We start from the raw sequence: 19868 nt of genomic DNA on the forward strand, positions 1-19868 counted from the left end.
GTGACAAGTCATAAATCCCTTTTATATGGAGACTCTTTTTGCATATATATGGGATAAGAATGGAATGATAAACCCGCCTGCGCTATCGGTATACACTGGCGGAGCAACAGTGAGGGATGATAAATGAGGTTGAAATAGCTCAATTAGCCCATCGTAACGAATTCAACAATAATTAACCATGATGGTTTCCAAGGAGTGCTGAGGTCGACCTAATAGAGTATGTTGCTAGCAATGGGATTGTTAAGCCCCATAACTAACAATCCCTTACTCACTGCTTATATGTGTTTGTATTTATTTATTCAATAATACATATATGTGTACATGACGGACTTAAAGCTAGAAGCATTTTCTTTCAGTCAACAGTATTTATCAGTTATTACTTACAAATTTAATTTTACTATTTTCTTATTTTACCTACAAACGCATCCTCAAGGAAGGATCCTGGCCGGTCTTAAAATCAAAAGCCAAAAACTTGTGAAATATGTACAAAAACATATTACGCTGACCCCTAAATAATTAGGATAAGGGCAGGATAATGATAATTACTCGCAAATTTAATATCGAAGGATCTAATGATAAATAAACATTGTAATAAACATTTCGGCATCTAATATCGACAAAATGAAATAAAGTCACTGCGATTGGTATCTGACAAGCAAAACAAACTGACGACGCCATATTGTCTGTTTATTTTGAAGGGCCGCTCGCATAAACAAAATGCGAGGCTAGGGCGGCAATACTGCAAATATTAACCCGACAAGTCAGCATGGGGTTTCTCGAAATTAGAAAATTCAAAGTAAACGGTTTACCATCTGGGATGTAGGAAGAGATAACTACTCTCTGCATCTAGAATCTATCTTGATAATAAATCCCTAACAGACATGCTTAGAGCTAAGGATAGATTCAAACCTCTAACTTTTCATCTCTCGCTTCATTTTTGAGCAAGGATTTCAAAATAGAGGTTCTCATTTCTCGTGTTTTTGTATGTGTATGTTAGAAAATATTTTTGCAGATTTTAAGGGCTTTTGAAGATAGAATTTAGTCCCGTATTGGGCCCAGATTAACTTTGTCAAGTTTTATTCGGCCGGCTCTGGCGACTTAGCTCCTTTTCAATAATTTCTCCTAGTTGAAAGGAACTATTTATCAAACATGCAACGATGCATGCTAGTAATATACGTATATGTACGTAAGTGGAATGGTAACCCTGCTTACGATATCGGTATACGCTGGCGGGGCACCAGTGATAATTAACAGTTAAAGATGAAGGCAAGTCAGTCAGCCCATTGTTAAGAATTCGAGAAGAATTAACTGCGACGATTTCTAGAGAACGCGTGGAGGTCGACCTGATAGGGATAGCAATGGGACTGTTAGAATATAACCCATTACTGACAAACGCTTAAGTTCGTAGATGTCGAGATATAGAGAGTATGGGTATGTTGTCATTATGGCAGATAATCTTCAAAATTTAAGAGATGTAGATGGGTAGGACGATTTGTGAATAAATTGAGCAAAGGCGTTGTTACATGGATAGGGAATGAGGTTGCTTGAGAAACGCAGTGTTTGAGGGCAATCTTTGAGGGGTATGCACAAAGAACTGAGCAGAAAAAGCCTATTTACACATCATGTTTCAGCTAAATTGAAACTTGTATAATTGTCTGCGCTCGTCAGTAGGCCTACTCTTGAATCTAATATCGATATCAAACCCAATCTATTGCCAATAACAATTTTTACTATACTATTTTGTTTATACAACTTAGAATGGCAAACAAGCTGACGGCCCATCTGATGGAAAGTGGTAACCGTCGCCTATAGACATGAGCAGTACCATGGACATAACAGAGTATACTGTTTCGCCCATGATACCCCCCATGCGTTGCCATTCCTGAGGACTCAGGTGTTATTCCTCTGTACCCAGTAAATTCACGCCATATCCCACCCTTCAAACCGAAACACAGCCATGCAAACACAACTGCTTCACGGTTGAAACACGAATGGGACAGAGGTTTCCAAGCAATCGATTTTTGTACAGTCTCCCTCTGGTAAAAAATTCTATTATTACTATTATTTTTAACTAGTACTTATTAATTAATTAATAAGTACTAGTGAAAAATTAAGTTACAATTGAGATCGAGTTGCAATTATTTGCATTGACAATTTACACTAATATGCATCTATCAGAACAATATTCGAGCGTGAGAAACATCTCAATTCCAATTCAATCTATTGGAATTTATTTCAAGAGTAACCCCACTGGAAACTATCAACATTCTCTTATACAATAAAAATAAAACAACAATAATATTTGTATCATTGTATAATTCATTTTGATTTGCGACTGGGTATAAACAAATCTCACTTACCACATTATAATTAACTGCTGTGCTACAGATGTCATACGTAATTATAATTAACAGAAGACCTAATTTAAGAAACAATGTACATAGTGTATACATTAATGAGAAATCGTGAACTTTATAAAGTGATAGTAATGGACATATTAAATTGTGACATTCAATAATTAAATCATAATAACTAAAAAAAATATTTTTATTTATTTATAATTTTGTACATTCACTTTTAATATCAACATAAATCATGAGACAATGCTTACATTTTTATTAATAAGTTTGATACATACAATTAAATTTATAACATTTAAAAACATTTTCGTAAGCCGTCGAAAAGTTCCTAGCCATATTTAAATTACTTTAATTTTATTGCACAAAAAGACACTTGACTGTAAAGTGTTATTTTCCAGTCAATATCAATACATATGTAACAAACAACTAATAAATATGTCTGTTTATTAATTAGTAACTACGCGATAAATAACACGCAGTCGATCTGCCTTTGTCATAAAGTAATTGGACAGATTTATACGTTCCCTACATATACCTAAATGTTATCCTAAAATAACATTGCAAGAAAATATTTCCAGTTACTGCATAATACCTAATTCGTTTGTATTATTTTCTCATAAATGTAAAAAAATATCCACGAAATATAAGAAAATTACAATAAATGCTATATATTTTATCATTTATTCAAATGGCACCTAGACTACGACGAGCCTAAATAAGGGAAAGATTCCCTTCAAAGGACAAGTCCATCTGTGTACATTTTCGTTATAACTTGATATCAATTTTAAAAATGAATGTATAAAAGTATTGATATAAATAAAGGGATAAGGCAAAGCAATGATGATGATTTTTAAATTAATGTATAAACTAAACATGCCATGACCTTCGTATGCAAATCTGTAGCACGAGCAGCGCAATACGAACGAACAAACGACGACAAACTTATAGCCATCTTGTATATCACATAAATAGTTAACAATAATAAATATAACTCTCACATCCATTTACCATTTTATGGGGCCAATGCTAAATCCATGTATAATGAGAGACGACTTGTATTTCGAACAATACAATAAGTAAACAGGCAAACAAAACGTTACACAGTGTAAATTTGTTGATGGATTTAGGGAAAGGCGGCCGCAGTTTTGAGATTTAAGTTTGCGTGTTCGCTTCTTGCACTATTTTATTGATCAGGTCAATTAAAAAATATAAAAAGATAGCTCATTCCTAATACGAAAATGAAATTACTGAAATAGAAGAATCTATGAACGTTTATTGACTGCAGTTATAAATATTTTTTAAGTAGCAATATTTACTCAAACATAATAAATATTTTTTTGTTAGAGCTAGGAAGTGTTGCCATTTTTTTTTTTTATATTTTGTTAACTGACGCACAAATAAATAAGTCGTAAGTAAATGAGTAAGTTCAGGATATTTAATTACGTTAAGATAATTTTTCTACATTAGAAGAGTTCATATTTAGATGATATAAATATTTTGAATTAATGATGTTTGTAAATTTGAGGATATTTTAAAAAATATTTCCAGCAACACCTTCTGCATTAAGTAAATTGTTTGAAACGTGTAGCAATGCATAACTTTGTAACAGTTTTGTATTAACTTGGGTGATCATAGTTTTCCTATATTCTGTGCCATAGATCCATCTATACTTTTTACTGCTCTGAGATTTCACTTTTTAAAATTCAATAAATGCCTACTTAATAAATAAGTCACATTTTAAAGTAAAATTACACAATGTTTGTATACAGGCCTTAAGGTAAATACTCCAATCCTCTGAAGTTATGATTCAATACGTAATACCATATTATTAAACTTTTTTAAAAAAATATAAAAATAATGGAAAATACTGGGAATGTTCTTTTTTTGTTACGTGTGCGGCCGGAAAAAGAGTGAACTCAATTTTTGTCGTCAGAGTAACGATTCTCTATAGCTAGATCGAAAAGTTGATAGTTGTCTTATAAAAGAAAACTTATAAATTTTCTAACACAGGTTTCTATATTAACATTCTGTCTCCTATGCTTTATCATACAAAAATCACCTGAAAAAATCTCTGCATCAGAGGATTCTAGTGATTCCTAAAACCCTGTATATGGAAAACTTTACTTCTACAAGTAAAAATTGGGTCAGTGAGTTACTTCGCGGAAGTCCGTTTTTTCATAAAGATTACGAATAAAGAAGCTTGGATAGCTTGCAATCACTGCTATCCTGCTATACCTTTGTATGTAAGACAATTGACTGTTTACATAATATAATCAATGTTAATTTGTTTAATTTCGCCGTTATTCAATTATTTCGTTTCATACCAATTTGTATTCATCTTGTGTACACATAAGAGAATGATAACTCCAAGCAAAGACAAGATGCTATCATGGCAATAATAAGACTCTCTTCTTATAGGGAGACTCGTTACAATCAGCATAAAAAATCAGCACCAGAATTTAATAAATACCAATATATATCCTACGAATATATTATATGTATTTGATAATAAAATAAAGCAAAAATTTGCTTAATTGTTCTGAAAATCTTAAAGTGGCCCTCGACGTTTGATACTACCATCCTCCGCAATGGAACAATACTGAGTTATTACGATATGGTATGATGGTGGAAGCTTCATTTAAAGCGAAACGTGTCAAAATATCGCACTAAATAATAGCCGAATTAAACAAAACAACATTAAGTCGAGTTCAGTTTGTTTTTGTTAAAATAAAACGTGGGTCGTTGCCGCTATCAGCGCAAAAAGACAAACAATCCATTGTTTTAAAGTAAAAAATAAATTAGACTAATAAATTAAATCAACTCACTAGTACGCTCGTAACTATTATAATTCGGAATGTTCATCGTTACCATCGGCTAACTGCGGCGGCGGCGTCGTCTCCGTTGTTTCTTCATCGGTATCTTTTACATTTTCTTCTACTTGTTCGGTTTCTGGAACTTTCTCCGAAGGCTCCTCTTGGTTCCCCGGTTTAGCGGGCTTTTCATCAGTCTCAACAACAGTCTCAGTTTTATTATCCGATTCCTTTTTAACTGGCTTTTTAGGACGCCATATTTTCATCTTATTAATGAGATATTTCACTTCTCTATCCAAATTCTTCATCTTCTCTCTAATACTTTCAACTGTTAGTTTAATGTCCTCATTCTTCTTTGCAGCTTCTTGCTCATCAATTGATTTGTTGAGCCATGTTTCTGTCTCTACAATTTTAGTTTCCAAAACTTCTATTTCTACATCAGTAAATATATCCTTTTCAGAATTAACTTCTTTAGTATAGTTCTTTGCCATTTTAAGGAATTCTTGAGAGTTATTTAACATGTTTCTAATAGCAGCTATAGCATCGGGTCTCTCTCTGTGCTCCCAATGTTTGTAGAATATAGAATTTGTCTTGTCTTTGAGTAAAGCCAATTTTTCCTCGAACTTTTCAGTAGACGCTTCGTAACCATCATCATATAACCATTCAGACACCTCACCACATAATTTTCTTATCTCTTCAATTTCTTCTGGTTTGCCACACTCAGAATATTCCTCCATGTCCATTTTCATCTGAGCATCAACAACAAACGCCTCTAAATTATTAAGCGCAGTTTCTCTCTCTGTTCGTTTCCTATCTATTGTGTTCAACTCATTGATTTTTGATTTAGACGCCTTTAATTGTTCCGTTGTTAGAGGCTGTAAATTCAAAATTTGTTCGTCGGCTTGTACGGGTTCTTTCAAAACTACTATTTTGGGTTTCGGTTTTTCAGTTTCAGTCGCATTTTGTTTCTCTGCTGTTGTTTCATTAGCCTTAGTAGTTTCATTCTTTTCGGCTTCTTGAGGTGCTTCCTCTGGTTTTTCTTCAGCCTTCTCTTGGTTCTCGGGTGTTTCTGAATCGGAACTAAACAGCTTACTAATCGTGCTTCCTATTTTAGACAGGGTGCTATCTTTGTCTTCATCATCACCTGTAACAGTTTTCTCAGCGACAAATTCGACATTCACCAAGTTCAGTATACCAGAGTCATCCATATTGAAGTGGGCCTTAATGCCTTTATGTTCAACATTTTCACCAGTATGTTTAGATAGAGCAGCACCAACTCCAGATAATACGACTTGACTTAAATTTAGAGAGCCAATGTAAGAGAGTTCAGTTGAAGGTATGTAGTCCAATTCAGCATAATTCACGTTGAAACTAAAGTCATTTGTATGTTTGTTGAAAGTGATTACCTTCTTTTGTGGGTAAGGATTCATAGGGCCAAACAATGTTCTCTTAATCTGAAAAGAAAGAAAGAATAATCTGTAGTTGAACTAAATTGTTGTTATATGTAAATAAAAATAAAATATACTTAGAAAAAATAAAAAAAAATTGTCTTACCAAATCCTAAAACAAGAAATATAATTTTTATTATATATAGATTGCGTGACAAACTTATATACAATATAATAAACTATTTATAATTTCCCTTATAGACTTAAAATATCATTATCCATTTATAAGTACAGTGCTATTTTTTTTGTGTCCATTTGAATCCATAGGCTATTAGAGCTATTTACTTTGATAGATATAGCCAATTATGGTACAATATGGAATATGGTCAATTGTTTATAAAAATACAATTCAGCTATTAATGCAAAGGTTTGATAATATTTGCTAAATTAATTGATTTAGGATGTGTGTGATTAGGGTAAACGAACATCCGGGTAAGAACCCTACCCTGACTTACAGAGAACAATTTTTATACATATACACTCAAAAAATCCATATAAAACTCACCAGTTTCTCGTTTCCATCAACACTCCTATTAAATACGACTTGTACCGGAAGCACCACAGCGTCACGTACGTTCAATGGAGCCACCTTGTAGCCAGTCGCCAGAGACGCAGCCCTGCAAGTAGCAACAGTTTTATTATTCATATATACATAACTATATATTTCCTCAAAATTCGGGTGCATATAAAATACAACCAGGTGTTTAGCGAAAAACATGATTTTCCTATCATTATTATTTTAATTTATAATCCTATTAAAAATAAATTGTAATTCAGTTAAATTTGAGTTTTATTTGTGCACGCTCTTTTGGAATATGCTTTTCATTAAACAAATTCACCTATCCAAAACAAAAGTCTTTAACCAATGTGTCCTCCCTACTTTGATTTTGTTATAGTGCAAAAACAAGAGATGGAGAGAACTATGTTTGGAGTTTCTCTAAGAGACATGATCTAGAACGAGAAAATTCGACGAAGAATTAAAATTATTGACACAGCTCTCAAAGTCTGTCAAATTAAATGGTAGTGGGCCGGCCATAATTGAAGATTCAACGATGGTGCATAAGGAACAAAAGTCTTGGAGTGGAGGCCGCGTACAAGACGACGGAACATGGAGAGCATTTAGCCACCTGCATTTTGTTTAATTTACAAACAATACACTTTTAAAAGATCATTTATTGGGTTTTATTGTTTGTATAACACAGCAAAATGCTTATCTATAATACAATCGTAAATAGCTTATTATTATTTGCCGACTTATGGTCATAAAATCATAATAATGTTATTATAGAAATTTATTAGAAGTTAATCTTTAAAGACGCGAATTTTGTTTTGATTTAGTTATTGAGTTAGTTAAACACAAATAAAATATATAATAACTACTACAAATATTTCTACGTTAGTTATCTGATGTCAATTGATCAGAAAACACACTCCCCATAGCTCAGAACTTAAAGTCTTCCAATATTATTTTGTTTTACATTTTTACGTTCCATTTTTTTAAGAAATTGGGTAAAACTAAGGAATATTCCCAAGAGATCAGGGGCATAATAATCGGTCTTTATAAATTTAGTAAAAGTATTCGTGAGATTTGAAGACTACAGAAGATACCAAGACAAATTGTTGACTACATCGTTACGAAGTTTGCGGCTAAAGGAACAATTTGCAACAAATGTTGTTCAGGCAGACAGAGAGCCACAACTTCGAGTGAAGATTTGAGTATAGTTATTAATAGCAAACGAAATAAATTATTAACTGCACCGGAAATAGCAGCACAGTTTAATGCGGATCATGATAAACCAGTCACTATATCCACAGTTAAAAGAAAACTTTATGACGCAGGACTCAAGGAATGCATAGCGATTTCAAAACCACTTTTTAAACCTAATAACAAAAAAACGAGGCTTAATTGAGCGAGAGAACACGAGAATTGGACAATAGCAGATTGGGAAAAGATCCTCTGGACAAACGAATAAAAAATTGAAATGTTATTTTGGAACCAAACGAAGAGGTGGTTTCGTAAGACAATCAAGTCAAACAAAAAAATTAACTGGACTGGACTGTTTGAGTCGTTGGAGATCTTGAATACAAGGAATCTTAAAAAAAAAAGTTACAAAGATATCGGAAGATAGTGCAGTGTCTTGTAGAACCTATTTAATAGATCCGGGATTTATATTTCAGCATGATAATGATCCGAGACACACGTCAAGACAATGCAAGGACTATTTTAAAAAAAGAACATCAAGTGTTGAATCTCATGATAAGGCCTCCACAATCCCCTGATTTCTCCATACAACTATTGTGGGATCAGCTAGATAGACAGGTGCGAAAATGTTGTCCCGCATCTCAGGAAGACCTGTGGAAAAAATCTCAAAAAAAATGGCAGACAATAACCAAGACAATATTGGAAAAATTTGTAGCTAGATTGCCGAAGCTTTGTAAGGCTGTCATTAAAAATAAAGGTGGACACATAGTCCAAAATTTAAAAATTATATTTTTATGTCTAAACTAAAAATAGCTAATAAACATGTTAAATAATTATGAAGTGGTTTCACTCAATGAGATTTTTACAAAATGTATTTTACTAGGTGGCCAAATACTTCTGAGCGGTAGTGTATAAGTAAACAGGGCCAGCAGCATGAGTATAGCATAGCATCACACAATCCTCTCTGGCAAACATCATAGCTAGTTTCTGGTGAATTTATCAGAATAGGCTAACCGATCTAACTTTATCACCTATTTTCTACATCACCCTTCATGGTAACCAAATGGCGCATACTGGTAGCGTTAACAGGTTCGTCATTCCGTTTTTATCTCATACTAACGATCCGGCCCGGCTTCACACAGATAGATAAAATTTTAAAAAATAATCTGTTGTCTATATTATATTACTCAGGGAGAATGTTGTATTCTATGTTAATGGTGAAAGAATATTTTGAAATAGGTCCATAGTATTTCAGTTTACTCATTGCAAACATACAAGAATACAAATGTTTCTTCTTTATAATACATGAACGCTCTATATTAGCAAATCATTTGAACCACATTTTTTGTTATGGGAAAAGAGCTTAAAGAAAAAGAATATAAAAAAAAATACTAACCATTTGGAAAATATTTTTATTTATTTCTTTTACTAACTGAATAGAAAAATGAAATATAAAGAATGTTGCTTACAGAGAGGTTGCTTATATAGAAACGTTCACTGTACTAGTCATCATCATCGATAGCCTTCTCTGGGCCCGCTAGATAGTGTTCGGTCTCGGGGCGTACCCCATTACTCCAGCTTCAACTCCGGAGGCTACCACCTCCGTGTCTCGTGGCTTACACTAGATGTTATGTGTATGGGCGTGAGTGTACTAGTAGGGACGTTACCTGTAGACGGCGCCCATGGTGGCGGCCTCGTCGGCGTTGATGGAGCGCGCGGGCTCGTGGCCGGCGGCGGCGAGCAGCGCGGCGCGCACGGCCGGCGCGCGCGCCGCGCCGCCCGCCAGCACCAGCCGCGCGCCCGCGCCCGCGCCGCCCGCCGCCGACACGGCGCGCCGCACCACGCCCGCCACGCGCTGCCACACGTCCGCGCACGCCTCCTCCAGCTCGCTGCGGCTCACCTGCGCACCACACACCGCTCACCACTCACCACTCACCACTCACCACTGTGCTTACACTACACTCAACGCTCTATATACGCAATCTCTCTATAAGCAACATTCTTTATTAGTACATTACTGCAGCGGCTAGCAACTAAGGCATTGATGGACGAACGTGTAGGTGTGGGCCTAGGCGTAGCCGAGGCATACATACGTGAGCCTATCAATGCGTAGTTGTGGCCAAGGCTTGTATAGTACTTTTCTCAAACAATGCGCGAAAATCAAAAACACAATTTTACTTTTTAAATTTAATGACGAATATCGAACAATAATAATTTTACACGTGCCATAATGTTCCTTTGTTTTTTTTTTCAATAAATAGCTTTCTATTTGCAAGCCAGTTCGAAATTTAAATAAAACCTTTTATTAGTTACCTCCTTGGTAGCCATGTTTCGAAGTAAAAGGTTATTTCTATTTTTAAATTACAGGACAGATGTATGTATGTAAACTCATGTTTACATAGTAATTTATCTGGCCGCAAAACACGACAAATATGGATTTTCATACAACTTTTGCCGGTCGCTGCCCGCATGTATCTGGCCAGTACGGCAAGTTTGATTTATTTCTAAGAAGATTGTCAAAATAATGCTCACATTTCCAAGCATGTTTGAGAAAATTTTATTTATTCTACTCAGTTTAGTCAGTAAAAGAAATGAGTAAAAATATTTCCCAGACGGTAAAGTATTTTTATACTTTACCGTCGTATCGTATTTTTATTTTTTCCCTATAAGCAATTTTTAACAGTAAGACATTTTTTAGATAAAATTACTTCACATGAGTTGCTTATATAGAGCGTTCACTGTACTACTAGTCATGTGACCGGTGATTAACTCTGATACCGAGTGCCTGCCTACATGACGTACCAGACGATGCTATTCATGCCATCCTATACTGCACTTTGTATAATGTATTTACCGCCTAATCAAAACCATTTAATTAAGTAAAATTATCTATACTACTATCTACTATATTCCTTCAGTCCTCAATGACCTTAACGTCAATCATGTACAAAATATATCACAAATATCAAGTATATCATAAGAAAATTCATATAACGCTTTTAATCCATTTACTACTGCTATTTCTTCATAGTTAAAAAAAAAATACCAAGTACACAGATATAGTGTTACTTCTTACTTTCAATCCCTGCCTCTCACAATCCCCCAAAATAATAATTACAGTCCGCCGTAAGATAATTTCTAACCGCCTTATTCATAAAAATATCAAACCTCTCATAAACCAATTTGTTATTGAACTGTATTTATTTTATATTAAATTCTTAGTTTAAAAAAAGTACCAAAACAGCTTAATCATTAAAATAGGTTCATAGAAGATTTCTGTTTTTATAAATAATGGAGTAACATTTAAGCAATAAGCATATAAAACTATTAAAAAGTTCATCTCTTCAATATTAATAATGTTCAATAAATAATAAATAATTATGAAATAAAATTCAAATTATCAACTAATATTAGCCTGTGATTAAGTCATTATGTGTTGCCTGATTCTGAAATTAAATAATAGAAAAACAAAATATCGCAAATTTAACAACTATTGCTTTTGTTGTAAAAACTTTTCAAGTAATAACACATTTGATAATGTGATGAAGTAAATTGATATTATCAATTTATATCAATATGTAAGAAAACATATTGTAAAGAGAGAAAACACTATCAATTACAAGGTAAATCGTAACAGCTTATAGCAACCCCATATTATCAGACATATTGGTTATCACTATAGTAGTACAAGAAGCTTACCAAATGTTTGAAGTCCTTATCATCCAACAGACTTTCAATCTGAGCGTAATGTTCCGTATTCGCTGACAACACGATTTTAAGGCGCTCAGCTTCCCTGAGCAGTTTCTCCATGGCACGTGGAGAAGATCTCACGTCACCGCCACCGTTGGCCTCCCACGCCTTGATGAGATGCTCGCGAAGACGCAACGTGATTTCGTGACCGCCCAATGTCCTAAATATGAAGTCACGAATGTTAATACAATTATAGATGTGACGACATAAAATATGACGTAGCGATATATATATAATCATTTATGCAATGGTGCAATTTCTTTTCTGATTATGATATTTTCAATAAATACAGGAATGTAAGATTAGCAATAAAAATCCTTAAGCTATAAGCTAAATCCTTTGAATTGAACAATCATTCCTTGTTAAAGAATATTTATGTAACATTTCATTGCACAAGTATCTGAAATAAAAATAGGGGAAAAATTATAAAGAAGTTTAGATATAATTTGTTAAAAATTTTTTCGAAGCTGAATAAATTTGAATGAAATTTAGTAAGTAGATGGAAAATTATTACTATAATTTATGAGAACAGAACTGTAGTTTACATTGAATAATATTACTTTAATCTTTTCATCAGGAAAAAGGTATACCATATACTAGAATAATATAAACTATATTTTCCATGGAAACAAAAACTATATTATCCTATAGTTATGTAAATTATATAAAATCATAGATACATAACACTTACCTATCAAAACCTACACCCAAGACCTGCAGCTGTGGAATAGTTTCTACATATCCTCTCTCTTTTGTTTTCACAGTCTTGTATTCAACTAAAGCAGCTTTTGTTGAAGCCGCACCCATGTCAAAGAACAATGTGTGCCATGCTGTCTCGTTAATTTCCTAAAAATAACAAATATATATTTTAAAATAACAAATAATTAATAACAATATCCAAACAATTAGAAAAGCTTCAAAAGGTCACAATACAAAATTTGCCATTTGTTTGTGAGAGTCTGGTGCCTGAGCTAAGTTAAAACATGTGTTATAAGTCACCATAATACACAACAATACTAACTAAATGGAAAATAGGTACTCATACAGATAACTTTTATATATAGTTTTTATATTTAGTACTTTTTTATAAATAATGTTCATCTGTTAAGAATAAAATAAAATTTAATCTTACTTTTCTTCTGAATATTCCATAGTTGATAGCTATGGCAGTATAATCATTGATCAGTTGCAGTACATTCAATCCAGCTAAGGATGCAGCTTCCATCATCGCACGACGCTCCACTTGGTTGAAATAACCAGGGACTGTGATCACACACTCACTTATCTGCTGACCTGCAGTGATACAGTATGTAACTATATTTAGTAACTCCCCAAAGAAAGAAGGAATAATATATCTATGTTGAGATGTATATGTAGATATACCCAATCAGATAGAACTTCACAATATTAACTCTATAAAATGTTATAGTTAATTCCTGGTGAATTTGTTATGGACCAAACTTTATACAAGCCATGCATATATTTTATTTATTTATTTAATAAATAAAATACTTTACATAATCATAGTGCTCTGTCCAAGATGTGACAAGTTTACCAGGTTACCCCATTATAATTTCATTCAAAAAGTACATACCAACATTAGCATGTAAATACAAAACTAGTGTTAAAATTGTAAACAGATTGTGAATTGTAAAAAGCCTCACCATGACTAACTTCAGCAAACTCCTTAGCTTTAGCGAGAAGCTGTGCCACCAGTTCCTCTGGTGTGAACCTAGTGTTTTCATCATGAATAAACTCTGGTGTGCCACGTTCTGTGGCAACTATATTATAGTATGGGTAGCGTTGCCTGAAAATCATTCAATAATATAAAATTATACTCAAGTTAGTGAATATACTGAATTTCATACAAAAAACGGCCCAAATGAAAGACATAGTAAAGAAAAAGATTCAATTTACATTTAAAAGTATACTGAGTTAACAATAATTTTTACCAAATGAATATGTTGCTAATTAACACAATGAGATGTTAAATTTCATAATGATTGGTTAAGCTATTAAAGCACCAAAAAATAACAAACAAACAAAAAAGGTGTAACAAAAAAATTTCTCATCAAGTATTTTCTACATAAAAACCCTAAGTTTAATTATTCAAATTAAAAATAAAACATTGATAAATAAAAAATATCTCACATAATACACAATGTGCTGTGTTACAGTGCCATTAACCAAACATATGTCTAAAATTCAAATCTCTAAAAGTGAAAGTATTATATTTTTATATATGAATAAAATGTTACAAACTATTTAGGAGTAAGTTTAAAGTAGTTCCAACTCAAAACTATCATAAATATAATTCATACAGATTCTTAAAAGAAGAATTTTGTCATAAAATCTAATTGAAAGATAATTCAATCACTGCTACATATACTTTTTAATCATGAAAAATAAAATATTATAATGTGGCATATTGTAAAATTATAAATAACAAATACATAGCACATGTAATAAGTAAAATATGCAAAATATAACTCAACTTACTTATAAGCTTGCACTAAAGGATGGTCAAACGGCTTCCCAAGGAGGTCCAGTAAATATTTATACGAGTTTTTGGGGAATCGTACTCCAACAGTTACGGCGTCTTCCCCAAACGTTCGCACATCATCTCTAAATGCAACAACAGCCGGTGTCTTCCTCTTAGACTCTTTATTCAATACAATTTCCATCGGAACACCAGGAGACACGATACCAATCTTCATCCATTCTGATCCAAAATCTATAGATATGACCGCAGCCGCCTCTGTGTTATGACTTAAAAGTAATGGTAACAATACCATGCATAACGCTCCATACATTTTCTACAAAATAAATTTAAATAAAAATTATAAATTAAAAACACATCACCGATTCCGGGAAATAGGTTGACAGTAATGTTAAGTTTTAAGATAAAGTATACACTTACGAGATTATTTAACATTATCTTTTAAGAAATTAACATTTATGAGTTTAAATAACACAAATCTTTTCTCACTTCAGAAGACAGAGCATGTAAAATCTTTATTAATATTTAAGTAAAATGAACCAGATACTTTAGTCCACGTCAAGTTTAACGTGTTTTCTTCTTTGTGGTCACTTGTGGTTATTGACGTAATTGCCAGATGAGATTACAAAGTTTTTGGGCGATTGCGGGTGACTGTCACAGCATTTATGTTTTTAACATTTTTTATTATCATATTATAATTTCGTAAATTATTATTTACTATTTACATATTTAGATTTTTAATTAGTTATATTCCTACTCTACTCTCTGATACTAGTTTACTTCTCCAATCTACTGAGCAAGTTAATGGCTCAATCTACTAAATTGTTCATTATCCGATTGTTCATTATACTGATTTAGTTCCACTGACAAGAGGATACTCCCTTTTCTTCTATGGGATTTCTTGTTCTTAGGGATACTCTTAATTGAAAAAAGAGAGATACTTATATAAGTAAATAAATATAATTGTCCAATTGGTGTAGCATCGCTTAATTCCAGAACAAACATAAAGTCCGACTATATAAGATAAATTGATAGATTTTCATTACCTACATAGTAATATACATATTCGAAATTTAAATAACCTTTTATTAGTTACCCCCTTGGTAGCCATGTTTCGAAGTATTGTTCGTTATTCGTCATTGAACTTAAAAAGTAAAATTGTGTTTTTGATTTTCGCGCATTGTTTGAGAAAACTACTATACAATCCTTGGCCACAACTAGACATTGATGGACTCACGTATGTATGTCTCGGCTACGCCTCGGCCCACATTTGCACGTTCGTCCATCAGTGCCTCAGTTGCTGGCCGCTGCAGTAATATACTATTTCTAATATATCACCTATCTTCTTTCTAACTAGATATTTTTGCTTCTCTCCAACAAACAAAGCCATTAGCAATTAATATATGGAACTATTAACAAAAAAAATATTTCTAAATTGTTCTGCATTAGCAGCAACAACATTCGTACAAACTTTTTAATTATGAAGCTAAATAAGTGCATACATATAAATAATTAGTTACTCTTCGTCTAGTTAATAGAAAAAAAAATTCACTTTTATATTGACAATATTATAGTCGTCGCGAAATACAATCGAGTACTCGATTAAGTAGATGTGTAGATAGCTTTATAAACATAGAATAAATGTCATGAATAGACAATATAGACTAGTGTCCGGTTATCAAATCATATGTTTATTTATGTAGGTTGCTCTTTGTTTATGGTTTGATTGGGTGTCGATGTCGAATAGGTGTTTGTTGCGTGTTGATTGCAATTGCAAATGCGAAGTCGTGGAATGGTGTTTATTATTGTTACTATATAATTTATTAGTGTCTTCTACAAACAAAACATCTAAAAGGTAAGTCTGCATTTTCGCATATATTTCTTTCGAATAACTATTATATTTATGCCACAAATTAATGTTCTATACTAAAAAAATTATTGACCTGATACGCATTTTGGATTTTACACTCCAAAATATTGTCTATAAGTACTACCTTGCACCCGGTCGTTCAAATTGAGAGGTGCGTCAAGTATCGTTTACATGCGGTTCTAAAAATGTGACTAGACACGCTCTGACCCGTCAGAACGCATTCGATGTCGCTCCTTCTAAATATGGAACGGCTATAAGTCAACGCAGTGTGGCATCTTCGGCGTGTGCCCGAGACCGTCCCTGCAATTATGTAACGGCCCTTCTTGTTGGGGGCCAGCACGTGCATCATGAACTTGCACGCGCACGCTTCCACGTCTCAAACACGGCGCGCGACGCAATCGCGCACGCGGTCGTTTGCGTTGCCGATTCCATTCCTGTTCAGCAGTTTCCTAGCAACACACTGTTGACGCCACTGGTGACCCAATGAACACAAAAACATGGCAATCGACTATTACATCACCTCCGCCGCTATATGATAGTATTTTAGCTACTCGCGTTGCTAGGGAGTAAGAACCATAACATAATTACATGTTTAAAAGTACAAGGTAACTCTTGCCTGGACTTTGGTCAATCTTATTTCAACTTGGTAAATTTAATATTGTTTAATTTGGATTTTTTCATCTCTTAACAATTGTTTCATAGTACAAGATATTTTGTTTATTTATCTAGACTATTCATGTGCTTATATGGCACTTATCATATTTTTATCAGTGTACTATATATGCTCCTTGTGAATTTGCCTGTGTGGATATATTTACTATAGAAATTTCTGACAATCCTTTACTGAAGTTCTATACCACATTAAAACACCTACCAGTCAAATGTGAGCTTTGTAGTTCAAATAGTTTTTGAGATAATCATGTTTATCAGTTAGTCAGTGGGAGAGTATTATTTTATTATAATATAGTGTGTAAATATAATAACAATGTAATCTGAGTGACAAATGTTACAAGGTATATATGTACATAGTTTATTTATTTTGCCTTGTTCTCATGCTTTAAACCTAATATTTAAAATTATTTGTCCTTATTTTACATACACAAATGCTACAAAATAGACTAAAGTAGTGCAATCCAAAAATAGCACCTAGACCTTTGTGTGACCTACTTTGTAACATACACTTCCTGTAGGATTTCTAAATGTACTTGTCATCTAAGAGACAATGCTCTACTTCCTACATTCACCTTTGGTTATAGCATAAACACATTGCACTTGGTTTATTATGTTTTCAAGCATATGTTATATCTTTAATAATAATTCACATTCTTATATACTGCTTCTACCTTTATACTATTTAATAGTCTTGTACAGTTTTATTCTTTTGTTTATGTTCTCTGAAATAGTAGACATGTACAGTGTTATATGCACCTTTTAAAATTGTAATTGTGGACATGTATCTATTTATTGTGTTGTTTCCAAAGCTATCTCTGTTTATACCATGCATCTGTAAGAACTTTGAATTGGCAACTTCTAAACAAAATATCATTCCCTATTTGACTCACTTTAGGAAAATCATTTTTTAGAAATCTTTATTTATTTACTCATTTATTTAACTATAATATCTATACATATTTTTGGTAAGCATTATAGATTTACCAATACCAATAAATCTCCAAAAACCTTTGGTGCTCATCCATGTTATATTTAAAAAACTTCATTGTTCTAAACATAAGCATTTATACTGTGTAGTGTCATTATGTCAGAGTCACTATTATTAAGTAGACATGTAGATTGAACAGCTTCAATCATGTTATTGTTATCTATATGGAATTGTATGATTAGTAATGGTAAATATTTAACTTTCTAAATGTTAACAACACACAAATAGATACTTTTGTGATGTGTCTTGTTTATGTAAAATGTAAATTTTATGCAAATTCCTCAAAATGCGACATTAATATTTTTCTAATCTTTAAATTTCTAAGCCAGATAATTCTATCTTTCTAGTATAACAAGAAAATTAATAGATACAATAATAATAATTTTCACAGGTTAATGAATTATTTAATAAAACTAGTAACCACAACTTATTAATGTCTAAAAAATTTTTAGAACGTTTACAGTTATAGAGATTATGCACGATATACAGTGTTACCTCATTATAATATTAGCATAGATACTGGTAATCCCCTGATTATGTTACTGCATATAATCTCTGATTATGATAGTCAAAAGCATTTATTTATCAATAGTTCCAGTTTACATTTCGACAATGTATCACTACCGGATTACTACTGTTATTTGAATTCATTGGCTTGTGTTAAAGACGTTTACTATCAATTGAATATTATTTGGATACTAAAAATTACAAAATTTTGTGTCAACTGTTATAAATGGTATGTAGGTATTTAATAATCAGGACCTGAAACTTGCGAGTCGGAGAGTTGCTGTTATGTACTATTTTTAAATTACTTTATAGTCGCTTATAACTTTATATTACGCGACTTCCACCGACTAACCAGAGTATATTGATATATCAGTATAAAAATTAGTTTGTGTACCTCCCCATCCCACACCTACCTACCTGTACCTTTCATGACGATTGGCTAAATCTCTAATGCGCCAAGCTTAGGCGACAAGAGATAACAAACAGTCTCACTTTCACATGTTTAATATGAGTAAAAGTGCATTTTTACCCGATAGCTAAAAAAGACGGTAATATTTTTTCACGTGTATGTCTGCGAATATATCCGGATCTTCGGCGTATAAGGTATTTTTTTATTTAATGGGTTAAGATGAAATGATAACCCAATCAGCGCTATCGATATACGCTGGCGAAGCACCAGTGAAGTCTAATAGGTGGGGATGAAAGCAGGTCAGTTAGCCCATCGTGACTGACAATTCTACAAGAAAACTACGATGGTTACTAAAGGGAAATGCGTGGAGGTCGGCTTGTTAGAGTATATTGCTAGGAATGAGGCTATTAGACCTCATTACTATCAATCCCTTTTCTCCCGTATAAGGTGATAAAGTAATAAAAATAATGTAATACCAACCAGGATATAAGTAACTATCTTCCATTATAAAATATAGTAAAATTTATATTTGACTGCAGGACGAATAATAAGATTAGATCCTAATAGCAACTTCATGAATTTTATTAACCCTTTAATTGCCGACAAGCGCCATCGCGCTCGTGCGCATTGCAACTAAAAGTGCCACGAGCGTCATAGCGCTCGTGAAATCTTGAAATCTTGCTGTAAAAAAAAATATTAAATTTGGATAATTTTTGGAGGAGATACAGTTTTTTTAGAGACAAGGGTAAATGACATCGACACGACAAAGATTTCTTTGGCATTTTTAAGTAGATATGAGTAAAAATCAATGGCACTAAAAGGGTTAAATGGGATGATATTAGATTTGTCTTA

General features: G+C 33.0%; 2 protein-coding genes across 4 annotated transcripts in view; one reads left to right on the top strand and one right to left on the bottom strand.

Annotated features, from left to right (window-relative positions):
* Positions 1-2299: 2299 nt before the first annotated feature.
* On the bottom strand, positions 2300-15168 carry LOC113512998 (hypoxia up-regulated protein 1). Of its 3 annotated transcripts, none has more exons than XM_052893662.1 (10): positions 14991-15168; positions 14570-14886; positions 13735-13877; positions 13203-13363; positions 12762-12916; positions 12020-12230; positions 10115-10220; positions 9988-10063; positions 7124-7235; positions 2300-6624 (listed from the first exon to the last, which is right to left on the bottom strand). In XM_052893662.1, the coding sequence occupies exons 1-10, from the start codon at positions 15003-15005 to the stop codon at positions 5203-5205; spliced, it is 2718 nt and encodes a 905-aa protein (XP_052749622.1). In that variant the 5' UTR covers positions 15006-15168; the 3' UTR covers positions 2300-5202. The 3 variants fall into 3 exon arrangements, with proteins under 3 accessions (XP_052749622.1, XP_052749621.1, XP_052749620.1); XM_052893661.1 differs by having other exon boundaries at positions 9988-10061; positions 10110-10220; XM_052893660.1 differs by having other exon boundaries at positions 9988-10220.
* Positions 15169-16271: 1103 nt separating this feature from the next.
* LOC113512999 (forkhead box protein N3-like) overlaps positions 16272-19868 on the top strand; it is a 29377-nt gene continuing 25780 nt past the window's right edge. Inside the window, 1 exon segment of the mRNA XM_052893669.1 lies at positions 16272-16425. The gene's annotated coding sequence lies outside the window, so the exon portion shown is untranslated.

Source organism: Galleria mellonella, unplaced genomic scaffold, assembly GCF_026898425.1.
Source record: "Galleria mellonella isolate WM207_F2 unplaced genomic scaffold, CSIRO_AGI_GalMel_v1 utg182, whole genome shotgun sequence".
Classification (NCBI taxonomy): Eukaryota; Metazoa; Arthropoda; class Insecta; order Lepidoptera; family Pyralidae; genus Galleria; species Galleria mellonella.

Bases quoted from the DNA above. Each gene is read 5' to 3' on its own strand.
- LOC113512998 (XM_052893660.1), bottom strand. The intron at 12,231-12,761 runs GTAAGTGTTATG...CTTCATATTTAG, and splicing joins TTGGGTGTAGGTTTTGATAG to GACATTGGGCGGTCACGAAA. The intron at 7,236-9,987 runs GTAACGTCCCTA...TGCTACTTGCAG, and splicing joins ACCATGGGCGCCGTCTACAG to GGCTGCGTCTCTGGCGACTG.